The 20,123-nt window shown below is 39.0% G+C and overlaps 2 protein-coding genes across 2 annotated transcripts in view; one reads left to right on the top strand and one right to left on the bottom strand.

Moving 5' to 3' along the window:
• LOC124140502 (DNA ligase 1-like) overlaps positions 1-20,123 on the bottom strand; it is a 98,950-nt gene that overhangs the window by 45,324 nt on the left and 33,503 nt on the right. The gene's annotated exons all lie outside the window — the stretch shown is intronic.
• On the top strand, positions 1,095-18,213 carry LOC124139400 (complement C1q tumor necrosis factor-related protein 2-like). Its single transcript, XM_046506438.2, has 3 exons — positions 1,095-1,471; positions 14,169-14,402; positions 16,299-18,213. The coding sequence occupies exons 2-3, from the start codon at positions 14,177-14,179 to the stop codon at positions 16,856-16,858; spliced, it is 786 nt and encodes a 261-aa protein (XP_046362394.1). The 5' UTR covers positions 1,095-1,471; positions 14,169-14,176; the 3' UTR covers positions 16,859-18,213.

The raw sequence follows: 20,123 nt of genomic DNA, 5'->3' as shown, positions 1-20,123 counted from the left end.
CAAAAATGAGCAGCCACATAGAAAGGCTGAATCACCATGTTCCAACTTGATAAACACGACAGTGATTATCTTCAAAGTACCTGCAGAGGGGGAACACAGATCAAGAGCCACAACAGACTTCTAGAAGTAAAGGCTGACATGCTACCGGGTTATCTATGGTTTGTTCATAAAATCAATCCTCATGGTCATTTCAACCTAGCGTAAACATCCTGCATATGAAAGATCAAAACAAGTTTCCAATCAGACTTTACATGGTGCATGCTGGTTAATTCAGGTCAATTATTGTATCCAGCTAATTGTCCAGGCTGATCATATGGCAGATAGATCAAAAACAGCATTATAAATCAAAGCGTTTTCTAATGATGAGACAGAATAAGGATTCCCATGACATGCTAATCAATTCCAGATCAATGAAGAATGGGTGACAACATGAATTACGAAAAGAATGAATTCGTTTTCTATTTATTAATTTTTCAATTTTCATGTAAAGGATGACTAATCAGATGACATTAAGAAAGTCACCTTTCTAATCAATAAAAGCATATCCTATTGCTACATGACACAACGGGGACATGCAGGACAAACACTGGACCTGAAACCAATGCAAAAGAAACTGAACTGGATTGAAAACTAAGACAAAACAATCAGACTGCAGTGAGCTATTAAGTAGGAGGTTGTCTTGCTGATTGAAACCAAAGAAAGAAATCAATTAGCGTGCAGGAACACAATGGTGGCGATTGTTTACTTGCTACTCTGTAACAAAGAGAATTGGCGTGGAAATTTGTAAGAGAAAGGAGTTGTATGTGAACGGAAAATCTAATCTCTTAAAGACCAATTCTTCCAATAATTGGCTATTGGAGTGTTATTTCTCAAGCGTTGTCTCCTTCACGCTGTGGCCTGACACAGGACAATGACTCCCCGTCTAGAGGCACTTCTTCTCCTCTTCAGCCCTGTCATCCCCCTTAATCAAGTTAGTAAACACCCTTATCAATTGCCATTGTCGTCAAATCCCTTGACAAGGAGTTGCTGACACATTCCTTGTACCATGCAAACCTTACACCATGTGTAAAACCATGTAGAAACCCCACAAAGTCCTCCAACCTATTATTGACGAAGATTAGACAATTTGCCCCAAACTTGCAACCCACCTTAACTCAAGCCTCTGGCAACATAAACCAATCATCTAAGCTTGAAGAAATTTCTAGCCAATCATAAGCTCATAACACCATCGAAATGCCACTGTGGCAGCACTGAGTTCCATGGCCATATCGGTTGGACATAGGACGCACTCCCACGAGGTGTGATATATCAACAGTCACAGTGTTAATTGAATTGTGAATCTGATACGATGCCTAGCGTCAGATAACGGTGGCTGCTGCTCCTGCTAGTGTAGCGCTGCCTCAGTTGTTCCTGGGTGGACACTAGAGGACACTACTGCCGGGACTAGCATTGAACATAGCACATATTACAGGTAAGCTCAAACTTTTTCAAACTGACACTTTCCGAGTTTTCATATCAAAAACTGAATAGGAGTTATATTGTCATACACTGAGATTGTGATATTTCCTTGTTACGGTGAATGAAAACAGGTGTCAGTGTCAATGAAAACTTGATTTAAGAGTTTGATTCATCCAAGAAGAAACCATTCAACATACACACAACCAACAGCTGACTTATTACATACCAAGATTTAAAGTGCCGTTACTCTAACCCCTCTACTTTGATGTCTTGTGTTTCCTATTATGAAGAAATACAAGCCAAGGATCTATAACCATTTGCAAAAAGTACCGATTCCAAAAGTCTCACTAACATGCACATGATATAACTGAATCAAGTTGGATGACGATCCTAACTATCACAATGACAGTGATAACTTCATTACTAAAATTGAATGGCTTCCTTTGATTTGAAAGCTACCATAACAGCAACAGAGAGCTTAAGCCATAACAGTCTTTACTGTGTTGGTCAACTGTAGGTGAGTAATATAGGGCTGTCTTCAACTGAAAAATATCACAATGTATTGATTAATGCTGTCATACAGACTCTTCAACAGGACCAGATAGCTAATTATGGAAACTCTGGTTGCAGCTACACTTCACTGTATGTACTTTACTCTGCAGCTATATATGATGTTACAATTTACAAATTGCGTGGTACTATTGACAGGGAAACTGTGTCAAGTCTTTGAATGTCATTTCAACCTTATTATTCACCTGATGAAGGAATAACCATATACTCCGAAACGTTGTGTTCCTCATAATAAAGAAGTTGACATTCATAAATCTGTCTCTTAGAGAAACTGTGGGTTTTCATTTCGATATTTTAAAGGAAACCACAAGCTGTCTTCACATAGTTGTTCAGTCTTAGACGTCAGATAAAAAATGAATTAGAAATGCATGACCATATTGAACACCTGACTGGACTGATACCTTGATGGTTTTGGTGTGAAACGGTTGAGTAACAGGGATATCGGTGCAGAATATCAGTGATATCAGTGCAGAACAGATCCCGATCACAATACTGGCTACATACGTGGTGGTGGTGGTGGTGTGTATTGGTTGAGTAACAGTGATATTAGTGCAGAATAGATCCCGATCACAATACTGGCTACATACCTGGTGGTGGTGGTGGTGTGTATCGGTTGAGTAACAGGGATATCGGTGCAGAATATCAGTGATATCAGTGCAGAACAGATCCCGATCCCAATACTGGCTGGTGGTGGTGGTGGTGGTGGTGGTGGTGGTGTGAATCAGTTGAGTAACAGGGATATCGGTGCAGAATATCAGTGATATCAGTGCAGAACAGATCCCGATCCCAATACTGGCTACATACCTGGTGGTGGTGGTGGTGTGTATTGGTTGAGTAACAGTGATATCAGTGCAGAACAGATCCCGATCACAATACTGGCTACATATGAGTTGGTGGTTGTGGTGTGTATCGGTTGAGTAACAGTGATATCAGTGCAGAAAAGATCCCGATCACCAAACTGGCTACATACGTGGTGGTGGTGGTGGTGGTGGTGGTGTGTATTGGTTGAGTAACAGTGATATCAGTGCAGAACAGATTCCGATCACATAACTGGCTACATACGTGGTGGTGGTGGTGGTGGTGGTGTGAATATAAAATACTACAGATATCATGATACTTTCGCGATTTGACACATCAAAACAGTTGCTATTATCCTTCTGTGGAGACTTTAGTAGCTCTCCAGTAAAGTACATTTGCGGTATTATGTGAGACCATTTTTTTCATTTGTTTGCTGTTGACGCCGCACCCTTATAAAAATCTCATAAAAATGTCACTGCTCATATCAACACTGACATTAGCCATGCTTTCAACAAAAATATATGTCCGAGCTACATGTGTGTCAGCAATATGTGTGTCAGCAACATGTGTGTCAGCAATATGCCAGCTATATGACAGAGATATGGAGATCAAATCTGGACCTGACAATCCAGTGATTGACATCATGAGCATCTATCTACACAACTCGGATATGATGACATGCATCAACCAAGGCAGCGAGCCTGACCACCTGGTCCCGTTAGTCGCCTCCTACGACAAGCATACTTGTCTGTTATGGCTAGCCTGTGTTGATGAAGACCTATCCCAACCCGGATCTTCACGGGTCCGATGTGAGACCAAATGGCTCAGGTGGTCAGGCTCAGCAATTTAGTTAATTGTATGACATGTGGCTCATAATATCAATCACTGGTCTGTCTGGTCGCAAGATTTGATTATTTAGAAACGTCTGTGATATAGGTGGAATACTGCTGACTGTGGCTTTAAAAAAACAAGCAAAGAAAACTTGCTTCATCATAATTTGACAAATCTTTCTGGATTTTAAATAATTGTTTTAATGTCTTTATACTTTAATTTGACTTATAATTATATATTCATTCCTGTCCTGTTCACAAGTAGACACCTTAAGTCACATCCAACCAGTCCAAAGCCCATTTCAGACAAGTGCTTCCTTGAACAAAACTAGATTTGGGGAGAAAACCGTTCTTCCATATTTTGGCTAGTTTCATGATCGAATCTCAGACTAGTGTCTGTTTCTGTGTGAATCATGTAGAATCATACAGAATCATGTGATACAGGTAGGACACGTTTTGTAACTTGTAAAGCAGAACTAAACAAATCTTATTCAAATCACAAATAAAGAAAAGAAATCAATTTAAAGAACAAACAAGTCATATTGAACTTTTAATTACTCAACTAGTACTGTTGTCCAATAAGTTGACTAGCTTGATTTGCCTTGATAATCACTGCAGCAGACAAAATATGGTCCAAAATAAACTTCATCCAACTAACATACAAGAAAATCAATTTTATGGGAAGAAGTGTATATGTTACTTTCCAGTGCTTGTGATACTATAGTGGTGTCATGTGACTCCAATACTTTGGTGCTGAATACAAAAAGCACATCGCTAATGATCTTGGAGCAGACCTAAGACGCTAGTCACCAAATTAAGTATGGCAAGCAACAATAATTTGGCAATTACTAGGCTGCTAGTTACTTTCTACCATCATTCCTGTTCATTATTTTCTGATGTGGGCAAGCCCTCCTCTACTGGAAGCGGCAACGAACTGTAAGATAACAAAGGCTTTTATGATATTATTGATTGAGGCAGCTTGGAAGACAGCATTCTGGCCAGTTTCTTTCGAAAACTTGAAAGAATGTCATTCAAGGTAAATCAGGATGAAATCAGCCACGTTTCGATTTGTGCTCCACATCCTTGAAACTAGCCACAATGATGGAGCTGAATAATGCCATGCAATCGTACATGTGAGTTGATCACTTGGAGTTAGCCTTGTTATTTGAAGAGACTTCAAACACTCTGCACAAAGCACTGCTGCTGGGCCTGGCTGGGAGACCGTCTGCTATGTCGCAAAGTTAAAGAATTGGTGTGTCTACAACTACCTGAGATTCAGTGACAGATGTGAATGTTATGCATGAGTTGCTGCTGACATTGAGGTAACAGTCAGATTCTGACAATTATAGACGTGTATTTTATGCATGAGTTGCTGCTATTATAGTGGTAACAGTCAGATTCTGACAATTATAGACGTGTATGTTATGTACGAGTTGCTGCTAAGATAAAGGTAACAGTCAGATTCTGACAAATATGACAATGACACCAAGAAACCTTGAAAAACAATCAGATTGAGCCTTTGATTCAAACCTACGATCACAGGTTTCTGTGGGGACACAACCCTGCACAGTGAATTTGGGCCACTCATGTTTCCTCTTAACATAGAATAAAAAAGAAAAATTGGTTTTAGAATTTTGCCATAGAAATCAGATTATCATTGATCTAAGACTTGCTATTTTGACACACCAAGGTTTTAGCATACATTTAGATAGCTAATGTTTTGTTTTTCACATGTGTGACTCAGGCCACCTGCACTACAGCTAGGTTTTGCCACACATTATTACCACCATTTCAACACTGCAGAACACAATCAGAAATGTGTGATTTTCCAACGTGGGATGTTACATTTATACCCCTTACCAAACAGCTTGGTTTACAGAGAGGGAAAAGTTGTGATAACATTCAGAAGTTATTAACACTAAGACTTCATCATCATGAATATAGAAGACACTAAAGCAATGTTGCAAAAATAGCCCACGTTGTGTCTCGTCAGTGAGCGAGGGACTATTTTTAAAAATAATTTGTTCCAGAAACCAGAAAAAACTTGCCATTTTGCAGAAGAAAAACAACTTTGATACAATGCACCTTCAATACAGCCCCCAATGTACAACAGGACAAGAAAAACAACTTTGATACAATGCACCTTCAATACAGCCCCCAATGTACAACAGGACAAGAAAAACAACTTTGATACAATGCACCTTCAATACAGGCCCCTATATACAACAGGACAAGAAAAACAACTGATACAATGCACCTTCAATACAGCCCCCAATGTACAACAGGACAAGAAAAACAACTTTGATACAATGCACCTTCAATACAGGCCCCTATATACAACAGGACAAGAAAAACAACTGATACAATGCACCTTCAATACAGGCCCCTATATACAACAGGACAAGAAAAACAACTGATACAATGCACCTTCAATACAGCCCCCAATGTACAACAGGACAAGAAAAAAAACTTTGATACAATGCACCTTCAATACAGCCCCCTATGTACAACAGGACAAGAAAAAAAACTTTGATACAATGCACCTTCAATACAGCCCCCTATGTACAACAGGGCAAGAAAAACAACTGATACAATGCACCTTCAACACAGCCCCCTATGTACAACAGGACAAGAAAAACAACTGATACAATGCACCTTCAATACAGCCCCCTATGTACAACAGGACAAGAAAAACAACTGATACAATGCACCTTCAATACAGCCCCTGATGTACAACAGGGCAACCAGAGCTTGAAACCTGAAATACTTCTATTCCATTATTCAGGCATGCATTCAGCAATTTACCAATCATGGCAAGACACAGACGTGGGAAACATGAAGAAGAAAACAAATTAACTGCTCAGCTGTAGCCATAGACTGAAACTGGATTTGTAAAAGCTTGTGTTCTTGTCAAAGACTTTACATAGATTTTCCCAAGTAGTTTTCTTTCAAGGTTGTCACTTTCGATTTGTATCTAGGAAGTATCTCGTCTATGTAAATAAAAGTGTGAGATAAGTGGAAGGAGGTCACCTTGACATCTTATATTGACTATTCGCAAACTATTTTTCTGGTTTCTCTCTTTGTTCGTGGAGAAGTGTGCAAGATGCAATGATGACAACTTGATGTCAAAAACACCATAATTTAAAGGTATTTTCTTTTTGTCTCTTGGATGATCACAATGTTAATTTACCAATACCAATCACTGTACCTCTGCCACCAATCACTCAGATAACAATTACAACTTTAAGACAGCCTCTAAATAATCAAGTCTGGACCAGACAAACCAGTGACTACTATTCTGAGCAATGATCCACGATCAGAGAGTACGAGGACAGTCAATCAACCCAGTCACCGAGCCTGACAACAGATTCATTATGTCGCCTCTAACGACCAGCATAGCTCATTCTAACCCAGTAATCCCAACAGGGCCGTATAAATATATTGACTCCTTGAAAGTATTTATCAATGCTTGATCTTTTACTTAGAAAGGATAGAAACATACATTTCAGCACTAAGCAACAGTATACAAATTGTTAAAATCCTGAATATGTGTCAACAGATTATTTGTTAGATTACAGGGTACTTCAAATATTTGCAGACAGGTTGCAATGGGCAATCTTTTTGTTCCAAAGGGCAATAACTCTCCTTTTGAAATGATATAAGTGACGATCCAACGTGTCGCTTCCAGTCTGGTTGCTGGGTCAATGTGTGCTGCGACAACTGGTGACATGTTTAGATGGAGCAAAACTAAAACGTAACCCTGTTTCTCCTTCATTCAAAAACGGTCATTACAACTGAATTCTTTTTACTAGAACATATTTCATAGTGATAATTAGTTTGGAATACCAATATTTGTTGAGTCTTCAACTTAAACATGAATTGAGACGATGGAAGATAGCGGGAGAAAAGGTATTGAAAAAAGGTATATTGCCACGGCATTGTCTACGTCAGAAAACAGCAAGGCATTCTGTCAGTCTGGGGAAACATCACATCGTTGAAATAACAGTCTTAATACAAACTCATTTCATTTATCAGCATTTGTGTTATTTCTCATGTCAAGTCCTTCACTATTGCAGCAATCAAATATAACAAAAAGTTTTCATACTACCATGGATTTCAATGTTATAAAATTAGAGATACGCCGCTACGTACGCCTACATTTGTGCCACACGGACATCTTTGACAGGCCTTTAACCCCACAACCATTCCATGTAGATATGTCTAAATGCATTTATTCATGTTTTTTGTTTTTCGTTTTTACAGATTACAGATTACAGATTATACTTATACATAATGACTGCTAAAAATTCATGCATGTGTAATCTAATATGAGTACACATGCACAAGTTTACCAAGATATCAAATAAAACAATAACATTGTGCAATGCAGATATCTACTGACTGAGTGAGTGAGTTGGGTTTAACACCGCTTTTTAACAGTATTCCAGTTATATCACGGTGTGTCAGCTTAATGTGGGAGGAAAGCCCGAAGTGATGCAGGTCTCAGACGTTTAACACTTCTGTGAAACCCACAAGCACGGGTATGGTGCTGACAAACCTAGAAACATAATCGGGGCTAACCGGTATTCCAACCCACAATCATAGGTTTCTGGCGTGCCCAGGGTACACAACTCTGCACAGCTAATCGCGGCGCCTTAAAGGACCGGGCCACCCGTGCCCCAGATATCTACTTATGTCAAGAGAAGGAAGAGTAACCTGATTAATTTGTTTGTGTGGGAATTTGAAACATCACTTTAGAATAAGGAAACATAAAAAAGCAAGGTATAATAACATTAAGAATGAGTTTTATCATCTGATCTTTGTCAGATCAAACTGGAAGTAGGCGATGCTAATACAACAAGAGTTTGCCACAAACGTGGCTATATCCCCCGCCCCTGTTGCAGAATTTATGACATAATTAAATCTAAACAAACTAGTGGTGTAACGATACGGCAGACAGTATTGTATCCCCATGCACAGCCCACGATACGATGCATCGATTTGGAAAGCATGTAACGCGATACATACGATATTTTCATAACACAGGTTTACTTACTTATTTTCTTGAGTATAGTGCACATTTTTTTCCAAAAAACACAGCTGTGTAGAAGGGGGTGCATTATACACGAATTAATGAGTTTTGATGTTTTTTCCCGCATGGAAAGACATTTCCGTGAGCACGTAACACCGGAAATACCATGTCAACAAATCCATACTGAAGTACGCAAATAAATCATGTAATTACACTGTCTGGCTATAAAAAGTGTTCTTTGTATATCTGGACTTATGTTTGTAACTTTTTTCATTAATTTTATTTAAAATTCCTTTTAATATTGTTTTAATTAATTTCGGCAAAATCGTGTGTGAAGCGATCGGAAGATCGCACAACTCACCATTATTTACAGCAACCACGGTCAGATTACCACTATTGACGCCTTGAAACGAACTTTAGTTGACAGAGAATGGATACATATATCATAAATGCCATACTTTGATTTGTTAAAAGTCATATTTGTTTTTTTGGTCGATTCTATGTCAATACGTAATTCTCGCGATCACGCACACAGGAGCCTTGACGGTGACTGGTCAGACTGGTTCCATGTAAAAAATAATACCTGGCAATAGCGATCAGCTGCTTCGCTTAGGGTTATTATTATTTTAAATATGTTTAGTAAAAGCTGCATCTAAATTAACAAGATATTGGAATATATTATTCCTGATAAAAAAATAGTTTCAGATACAACTTTTGCCGATTCTTGCATTAAAATCCTGTAAAGTTATATCATTAGGTGTGTCTTGACCGAATCACCAGTAGATTCCAAGAAAACGTGTGTACAGCTGATTGCTGTGTGCGGCTTAGTTTACGAGAAAATACACAAGGTAATCTTAATCCCTGGATATAAAACAATGCCTAGCTATAGCTGAACAAAACATACAATTTAAACGGTAAATCAACATGTCTGGTGATTTTTTATCTCAAATTTCGAATTTGTACTGACGAAGTTTCTCATCACCCGTTCGTTTGCCGGACTTCGCTGAAGGGGCACGGTGTAATTTTTTTCTGCGCATAATATTCAAATTTCTTTTTTTCCAACATATTGAACCCGCTAGAGGGGGGTGCGCATTATACATGGGTGCGCACTATACTCAAGAAAATACTGTACTTTGAAACATGAAATACGTTTAACAGTTTCAAAGCCAGTTTGTTGTTTCAGGAAAACATACTGTATTGCTGACAATTTGCTATAACAGTAAATAAACACCTTATATCTTCTTCAACTGTACTTGTCCCATCTTTTAGAGAGCAGAAAGACATCAACTTGGCTTAGCTTGTACCAGTAAACACTGTATCGTGATACGTATCGTATCGCGACCCCTGTATCACAATACATATCGTATCGCGACCCTCCCGTATCGTTACACCTCTAAAACAAACCCTAACCTTTCTTAACCGAGGTGGAACTTGTCATGGAAATTGTAAAAAAAAAAAGAGTTTGGAACCTAAGTCCATCTTGCTGCCATGGAAACATAAAAAAATAATTGTTCACCAGCCAATATATTAGCAAATATCACCGTGGGCGCTGATTAGATAACGGCGCTTATTACGTCGAATACGGTGTACCAAATGGAAATATACAATGCAAGTCTATTTATTGGATATTATTACGATATAGCAAATATGGTTTTAAAAAGTTCATAATCAATTATTTTTATCATTCCATAAATACAAATTTAACCCCACAACCATTCCATGTAGGTATGTCTAAATGCATTTATTCATGTTTTTCGTTTTACAGATTTCAGATTATACTTATACATAATGACTGCTAAATGGAAATTGTAAAAAAAAGAAGAGTTTGGAACCTAAGTCCATCTTGCTGCCATGGAAACATAAAAAAATTAAAATTTCTTAAAAGTTTGATGAGTTAAAAGTTCTTAAAAATATTGAACGGTTTATGAGTTATGCTCCGGAAACGAACCCTACTATCACAGAACCTAAGTCCATCTTGTTGCCAAGGAAACATTAAAAATATAACTTTCTAAAATTTCTAAATAGCAAAAGGCACCAGTTCAGCATGTACCTGACAAACCTGCCAGGTTTGATGAAAAAATGTTGAACGGTTTATGAGTTATGCTCCGGAAACGAACTCTACCCTCACAGAACCTTAGTCCATCTTGTTGCCTAGGAAACGTAAAAAATAAAAATTTCTAAAATTTCTAAATAGCAAAAGGCACCAGTTCAGCATGTACCTGACAAACCTGCAAAGTTTGATGAAAAAATGTTGAACGGTTAATGAGTTATGCTACGGAAACGAAGCATTTTTATTTTTCATTTACTTTGAAAACTGTATTATGATATGTAGTTGATGACAATTTGTCAGTGCCAGTTTCTTTTACAATTTCTGGAAACATTTTCTCACCTCTCTCAGTTATATATACCTGATAAATACTTGTGTTGCTGCGAAAATTCATAACATTGCCTGAGATTCACATTTTACATACCGCATTGCCTATAGTTGTGTATTAAAATGCACACATATCGCCTGATCGGCGATAATACAACATTGATATGGGTACACATGCAATGAGAACATGCTTCATATTAAAAGTGTGATATTCAAACATCAAGGGCAATACTTTTAGTACTGATTGCAAAACATCAACAAAGCGACCTGGAACGAACAATCAGCTGATCCCACCGCCTAACGTTAAACAGCTATCAAGTGGTTAACTCTACAATATAAGCAGTCGTGGTCATTCCTGATATATCACTGAATCACATCTATTTCAGGACATGACAACAGAAACATCATTGTTTAGGTGAAAAGATATACTGTCCATACACCAGTGTGAACGCTTCAGATTGAGGTGAAGCCTATACTGGTTAACTGTCTGTAGGGGCGATAGTAACATGTACCAATCGTATCGTGCATACCACATGCGCTGACAGTTTAAGGTTGGACCGTCCAGGACAGCCCATCTAGTGGGTTAGTGAAGGGAAGATCAATTGATAAAGACTTCCCTTTCTGCTGTTTATTTCAATGGCATTGTGATTCCAGAGAAGGCAAGGTCTGAGAACATCATGCTGGGGACTGGCAGGCCTAATGGCTGCTAAGTGTGAAGAGTATATGAGTAGGTGTCCTCATTGAAGTTACTTCTCATTTCTGTTATATCACCACGTGTCAGCTTTGTGAAGTGGCTAAGGCTGCAGATGTTTACCACTGGTGAAACAAATACACAATCATCAGATCCTGGCAGGACAAATGGACACAACTCAGCACAGCTAATTGCAATGTCAACTAGGTCACCCTGATAGAATGATCTTTCATAGAAAAAAACCACCCATTAACCCTTTCGCCCCGACTGCCCGATTTATCGGGCAGGATAAACCGTGTCCCAGGACCCGGCTGCCCGAAAAATCGGGCAGCATAAGCCGAGGCCCAGAACCCGGCTGCCCGATAAATCGGGCGGCGCGAGCGTGTTTACAAAATCGCTCTTTCTACTTCCTTTCTCGTGTGTAATCTCGTTCTAAATATGGAAACGAGATCTACACGTATTGACACGTCATTCGATGGAATTTCCCCGTCTTTTTGGCGCGAAAATCGCGGGTATGTCACCTGTTTTCGCGACAGGTATTTTTCTCGCTTGAATCGTAAATCAAGCGTAATGGCGGCCAACTACGATTCGGATAGCGATCAGATGATTAACATCGACTATATCGGGAATAATAATGTGTTTGAATTGAATAATTTACGCGAAGGGGAGAGGGAATTTCGCGAATATTTTCGTGAAGATTTTGACGGTTTCGACGAGGTGTCCCCCCCCCCCCCCGCCAACTTTCGAGAATGGGAGTGGCAGAGGGACACACGACAGTGGAGACATGAGGGATTTTGAAGAGGCGACCGGATTCAAGAATATATATTGACACGGTGAGTGAAGAGTCGTGCTATTGATTTTTTCCAACTGTTTTACAATGATTCTGTGTTTGAACAGATTATCAGTGCGACGAATGAGAATGCAGCCTACACGTGAACGAGCGATCACAACAACAACAAAGGTGAGTGGCATGACGTATCTGTTTGTTTTTTTTTAAATTTATTTTTCTGATCGCAATCCGAATTGTAGTTTGCCGGTTTGTCGTATGTCCTTATATTTCGCTCAATTTGAATAAAATTTATTTCCATATTCATGTTTGTTTTCTTGTTTTTTACATCTTAATTTAAATTTTAGTAACTGTAATGATTATTTATTTATTAATTGATTTAATAAAGTACTGATTTAATTTATTATGCAATTGTAAATAGCAGTGTATTGTAAATATGTTATCACAACTTGTATATTTGCAGAACTTGAATTTACGATCTTTCCGTCCTTTTACAATGTTTCCCTCTTCAGGTCAATCTGTGTTATCTTCCCTGTGATGTCATTCTTATAGTAGCTGTGGTTCAATGTTCAGATAATGTGATAAATAACTTTTTAAAAACTTAAATACTTAATTTTTGTTTCAAATCCTGAAAAAGAACAAAATAAATCAAATATTTGTGTTTTTACCTGTGTTAACGAGTTTACCTGCGTTAACAAGTTTACCTGTGTTAATTAACGAGTTTACCTAAGAGGCTGTAAGTGTATCATTAGTAATATGTGACATCAGTATAGAAAACAAAGTCAGTACCAAGAGTTGTAAACTTGTTTATTTGTTTACAGATGTGCATGAAGAGAATTTACCTGTAACACCTGGGATTACCTGTGCCGTCCAAGATGACAAGACCACTGTGTTATGTTTACCTTGTATCTGTGATTTATTTTTGTGATTTGTAATACAATTTGAGCCAAAATTCATTGTCTGTTTTCATTTTTTCAGTGTTTTCAAGTTTTATTTCACTTGTAAACATCTGTAATTAGAAAATAACAAAGGTTAGAGACAATAACAACAAAGAATGTTAAAGTATACTTAATCCTCTTTACAATGGTATATGATAAATGTATATTAAAAGCAAGTTTCTGGTAGAAAAAGTGCATCAAAAATGATAGTGTGATTTTCCAATAATACTGCCAGGGAGGCCAGTGTACAGGCCTTGTCAGTGTCAGGGACTGCAGGGTCTCAAGGGACATAACTCTGGGGCAGCCAGTGATGAAAGAGTTAAGGTCACGTGTCAAATATACTCACATCATATTCACATTGACATATCGACCGTTTATTGCAGTAACCAAACACGAAGGTCATGTGTCAAAAATACTTTTCACATTGAGACATCGACCATTTATCGCAGGAACCAAACACGAAGGTCATGTGTCAAAATACTTTTCACATTGAGATATCAACCATTTATTGTAGTAATCCCGAAAGGTGAAATGTCAAATCTACTTTTCACTTTTATATATTGTCCATTCATAGCAAGACACTCAGAACGTCTTATTGTGTCAAATATATTTTCTACAATGTTATATAATGCCCAGAAGGTCAGGTGCCAAATATACTCTTCATAATGGCACAATGACTTTTCATTGCAGATCCAAACATGAAGGTCGGGTTGTGTCTGTTGGTGGCTATCTACCCTTGTTTGCTGTCTGTTGCCTTGGCAACATACTATTCGAAGGAGAATGAGCAATGTAACAACTGTTGCCGGGGTCTTCCTGGTCCACAAGGAATTCCCGGACTTCCCGGTATGCATGGAACACGAGGGGAAGAGGGACACAAAGGAAGTAAGGGAGAAGTCGGCAGCAAGGGGATTCGTGGCTATCAAGGTAGGGACACTTAAATCCATCTATCATGTCTGCAGATAAGAAATTAACATGATAGCTTGCTAAGTCATGCGGGCCGTAGAAGTTAGAAAAATTGACCAGTACAGGTTTACACAAAGTAATTTCAGGCACCAGTAGTAATTCGTATATCTTAACATACATACGCTAACAAAAGTCATTGGCATGAGTGGCCCAGGAGGCGCCGCAAGTCACTGCAGAGTTGCATCCCTTAGTCATGAGTTGCCCCGATTTTGATAGTATGTGTGTAGGTTTCATGAAAGCTGGGACTGCCTAGGGCCTGCAAATCTCTGGGCTTTCCTCCCACATGAAGCTGATGTTCAAAGCAGCATTAAACCCAACTCACAAATATAATTTCACGTCACTGAAAAAAATTACCAAAATGAAGAGGCAAAGCCTAAATTGGGCTGCCAGCAGGGCTCGTGGCTTTCCACATTTCAGCAGCCCTTTAAAAATATAGCTAGCCACGGTAGAAGGTCATCATTAATCCCTAATGCACATCTGAGACAGTTTGCATTGATTTATTGATGTCGTGTAAGGACACATGATCTCATAAGTTAAGATGTCATCAATCCATATTTCATGTCGGAATATCTGCAAGGAACTTGCATAATTCATTCATGAGTGATCATTCAGAAGTCTAGGTGTTTATCACGTCTCAACACAAACAATATGCAGTGTTTCTGGAAAGCTTTTAATGCGGGATATAACAGATTGTCTTTGTCCACTTACTCAGTAGTGATGATCAAATACATTTTGTCACTGATCATATCTAGTTTATCAGACAATGCACATGACCTCCCACACTGTGAAAAAGCCAGAAATAACCTAAGGTTAAGATCAAGCCAAAACTGAAACAATACATTCTTAAACATTCATTAATGATGTCAGGTATTTGATGTGACCAATGTCAAGACACAATATCTGGTGCTTGAAACACGACTAGATATACTGTTGCATTATACCTTGTGAAATCAATCATCACCTCACACAGAGAACACTTATGAAGACTCATCTGCACTGATATTGCCAACCTATGACATTGCAACATCTGGAGACAACAGTGTGTCATGGGTCAGGGCTGTGTCTGAGGGACATGATGACTAGACCAGCCACCAACAGCTTTGAGCAAGTCTACATTGTGCAACATGGCAATCACAGCAGGTCATGTGACATGGGCCTTGGTGTAGTGGTCAAATAGACGTTACTACACAAGATACCAGTCTGTCTGTCAGATACCAGTTATCTCACAAGTTGTTTCAAAGCAATTTTATTAGATACGTTTTGAAACAACTCATACGAGAAATGGCATATGACAGGCACAAGTGGAGTAATCGGTTTCTTACACACCCTAAAATAGCAGTTTTCTTGCATCGATCCGATACAGATTTTGTCTATTCTCACGATCACAGTGGTGCATTAATACATAACACAAAGGTCATGAGTGACATCATACCTCACCATCAAGTTTCAACACAGAAGGAGGTCAATTTCGACTGATGCGTAAGTAACACATCACAGAATTACAGTCACAAATGTAGTCCCCTTGGGCATGTCATTGGTGGAAGGCCCCAAGTATTGTTGGTTGTACCACGTTGGTGAAACTTATGAGCACAGGTATGGTACAGACACAGTCAGGATTATAAACAAGCCCAATCTGGGATTCAGTCCTACGATCAGTAGAGTCTGGTCTGGGGGTTCAGCAAATTGGCGCACCTTAGAGCTCTCTGTCCACTCTTCTCCATTCAAACTGTAGGGTTGTCTGATAGTTACCAAGTTTGGCAAACAACATAAGAACCTGAAGTGTTACTCCACAATGATTCAAGAATATTTATGACAATTCTAAACCCAACATTATATTTAATTCACTTATCTCCACAGGGGTGACTGGGCCTTCAGGACCAGAAGGTCCAAAAGGGCTCCGAGGTCGAAAAGGTCAAAAGGGCATGGAAGGCATCACTGGTCTAGAAGGGCCCAAGGGAGAACAGGGGGCACGTGGCTATCCTGGACTGAAGGGAGATATTGGGGACAGGGGGCAGAAGGGGAGCAGACCTCCAAAAGTGGCTTTTTCCGTCAGCCGCAGCAAGAAACTTGGACCAGTCTTACAAAATACTCCTGTCACTTTTGACAAAATTCACACCAACTTGGGTGAAAGTTTTGACCTATATTCCTCTCAGTTTGTGTGCAAGGTCAATGGCACCTATTTATTTACTACCCATGTTCTGGGGCAAGACCAGCATGATGCATATGTGTGGATTATGTTGAACAATGAACACAAGATGGCGCTGCACGGGGACAGACGGGCAGGGTATGGGACAGGAAGCAACACAATCATCCTTCACCTTGTGACTGATGATCACGTATGGTTGCAGCTCTCGGAAAAGTCTGCTCTCATGAATGACTACTCATCATTTTCTGGATACCTTCTATTTGAAGATTAGTGATTTCAACAAGGATCTTGAAATTTCTTCATGTGGGAAAGTTTGCTTTCTTCAATTCATAGCCTAATTAACACAATCATTTTGTATGTCCATTAACTTGACTTCCGTTATCTCCAATGTTGTGTGCACAGACCATCCCAGTATATGGGGGTTAGCTTTGGGGAACATATGCCAGACAAATGTGTTCCTAATGTTTATTTCTCATTCCATAAGTACATTAACATAGACAGTGCTGGGTCACTAAGGAAAGTATGCATTGTCTCATTCACTCAATGAGATAGAGTTCATATTTAGCCAGATACTCTTTACATGTGAAGTGCAGCTTGAACGTGGGAGTCCCCCAACAATTGATACATGTAAAATATTATGTCAAGGTAATGGTGTCAGATACTGAGAGTCAACTGTGCACTTGCAGATGGTTGTCTTGGATTAACTACACTGGGTTGAGATGTGCTAGACTTGGGAGTCCTTCCTTTCACAGGAAATGATGACATAAGGTTTTACACAGAGCTTTTGTTGCGCGATTGAAGGATGGTGTTTTCAACTGATGACTTTATGCTCATGTTGAAAGTGTGACCTGGATCTGTACATTTCACTGTTTCATGTTCCATGTTGTAACTGTGTTTCACACAAGTCAGGAAACTACAACTGACAAGACATACAAATCACTATTCTCTCCTAAAGCTGTTATGTTTCTAAAACATTTTGACTTCTGTTAGTCTTGACTCATTGAAACTCTTAGAGATAAAGTCAAAATAGTTTATGCTTAAGTCCCAAGCCTGCCTGAGTATGTGATTTCTAAGTTAGCGATAGAGCAAACAGCATTCCCAGCATGGCACTCATGTCCCATGACAATATCTTCTGATGTTAAACATCTGTTTTATTTGTTCAATGTGCAGTCTGTATCAAGAGCTACTTGACCAAAGCCCCAGACCAAAAACTCATTTCAATTCAGTCTGTTCAGCTATACTACGACTAAAGTCCACAGAAAATGACCCTGACAGTCAAGATGACTCTGGTAGTTGTCCTACCAGTGAGTAAAACTAAAAATGAAAGTCAAGGGGTCCTTGTCATACCCCGATGTTTAACATCACAGATATTGGGGTCTCTAGTTTCATATGCTATTGGGCAAAACTTAAAGGACCAGGACCCACCTAATTTTAAATGCAGCTGAATGTGTTGACCTGGGAAACAACAGTCAACAACATCCAGTTTAGCTGTCCATTGTGGGCATAGAACCAATTAAAATCAGACCTCAGTTCTCGAAGACATTAGGGGTCACGTCAGAAAGACCTTTCATCCGACCTATCAGTGCGTCGCTTACCAGATTATGAAAGTAACAGTCGGAATGTGATTTCTAATCATGCAATCTCGAAAACTTTAACATGGGGTTTAACGACTGAATCCATACAATCTAGACCATTCCAGAATGTTTTTTGTCAGGTTTCAAATTTGTAATCGAGAATTTGTCAAAATATGTTTCGAAGCGTAGTCGCCAATTTGAAATTTGTGCCGTAAAGCACGAGAAAGCTGCCTTCTGATTGGTCATTCCATTGGTCGGTCAGAGTTTGCACAAGGTCAGTCTGACATGACCCGTAACGGGATGTCCTCAGATCTTTGTTTAGCGGTAGCAGGAACTAAGATCTGATTTTAATGAGATTGACATAGAACTGTCTGAAGGCACACTAGCTGGTGTAATGTTAATTCAGCAACTTTAAACAGATGCACATTTTTCCATCCCTGCTGAAACATCATCATAACCTTTACTGGCTTCAGATAAATATTCCTGTATGCAGTTTTGTTATTCAAACCTGTCACATATTCAGACACATTACTCCCACAAGTATTGAAATCTGCACTTGTGATGAAATTTAACACAAATATATCAATGATTCATAACTGTATGCCAAGGATCCACAAAAGTTCTACATATTACATATATGTGTGCGCCATATGATGTCCATTGGGAGATATCATCCAAGTAAAGTAGGTTAATTCAACAACATTTGATAAAAAGGACACAGATTTCGGTCAACTGGGTAGTCAGGGACAGACCAAGGGTGCTGTGCATCAGTGATTACTAGCAGACCATACACAAACATCAGTGCACAGTTCCAGCGGGGACCACATCCATATACAGACATCAGGGATAGGAGTTACGCTCTACCAGTTCCCATCTTGGTAGTGTTCGAAATAAGCGCATGCCCGTAGGCCCATGGCAGGTAGATCTCATGTCTGGCCCAAAGTTTAAAATTTGTACGGGTTCTTGTGTCCTGCAGAAAAATGATGTGTCGATTCATATGTCAATAAGCTGCAGTTTTATAAATATGGGCCTGACAAGTTTAGTCATCTTGTCCAAACAACTAACACCTATATTAGATTCGCTGCACTAAGCGCCCTGTTGCAATAAGCGACACACCACCCAACACACAGCAACTTCGAGACCAATCTCTAAGTAATCTTTATAAGCACCCTTTATAGAGATTGATAATTTACCGTAAGTGACAGTCCATATTTTCTTGTCTATATTACAGATTTCTTTTACATGAAGCTGGAAGCTATTATCTAAATTGTTTTAGTTTATCAACATTTTTCACTATCACCCCATCTCTGAAAATAAGCACCCACTAACATCAATTTTGTAAGCGCTGTCTTATGTCAAAATACAATATTTGACATATCTAGTCCATTTCGCATCTTTGCCAAACAAATAATACCAATATTCTAGCTATCTACATGCAAGTTCTAAGCATGATGCAAACTATTAACCTTTGGTTTATTGTTGCATTTTATAGCTGTATAAAACTTCAGTGGGTGGACATATCACAATTAATTATCTCTAATTACATTTATTATGGTGACTTTGGCCTGCAGACGGTAAAACTGGAAAGAGGCGTTTGATATCTGCACCAACACGGATACAATAATTGTTACATGTGTGGAAAAACACAATAAAATTTCCATGAAAAAAATATGAGAAGCAGTCAGATAGTTTTGTGTGGAGAGACAATGAAAGGCTCACAAGTCAAGATGGTAGTTCACTGACTGTTTCATTACTTCATGAGAGACATCTTAACATGTCATATTGACAGTAAATGTCATATCGCCTGTCACTTAGTGGAACCATTCCATACTGACAGGGATCGGGGACACCTCAAGGTTGCACAAACAGCAGCTCATTGTCAGAGTGTGTAACACTATCATCAAATGTGTGGGCAGTCTATGGAGGTGTTTGAGAGGAACTCAATACCGTATCAAATTTAGA

The sequence above is a fragment of the Haliotis rufescens genome, unplaced genomic scaffold (assembly GCF_023055435.1).
Source record: "Haliotis rufescens isolate VD_foot unplaced genomic scaffold, xgHalRufe1.0.p SCAF_28, whole genome shotgun sequence".
NCBI classification, from domain to species: Eukaryota; Metazoa; Mollusca; class Gastropoda; order Lepetellida; family Haliotidae; genus Haliotis; species Haliotis rufescens.
This window is presented reverse-complemented; position numbering and strand designations above follow the sequence as displayed.

What these genes read in the sequence shown, in the direction of transcription:
- LOC124139400 (XM_046506438.2), top strand. Translation starts at nt 14,177, where the DNA reads ATGAAGGTCGGGTTGTGTCTGTTGGTGGCTATCTACCCTTGTTTGCTG. An exon ending in GGGGATTCGTGGCTATCAAG is followed by an intron (nt 14,403 to 16,298) that starts GTAGGGACACTT and finishes TTATCTCCACAG; the next exon opens with GGGTGACTGGGCCTTCAGGA.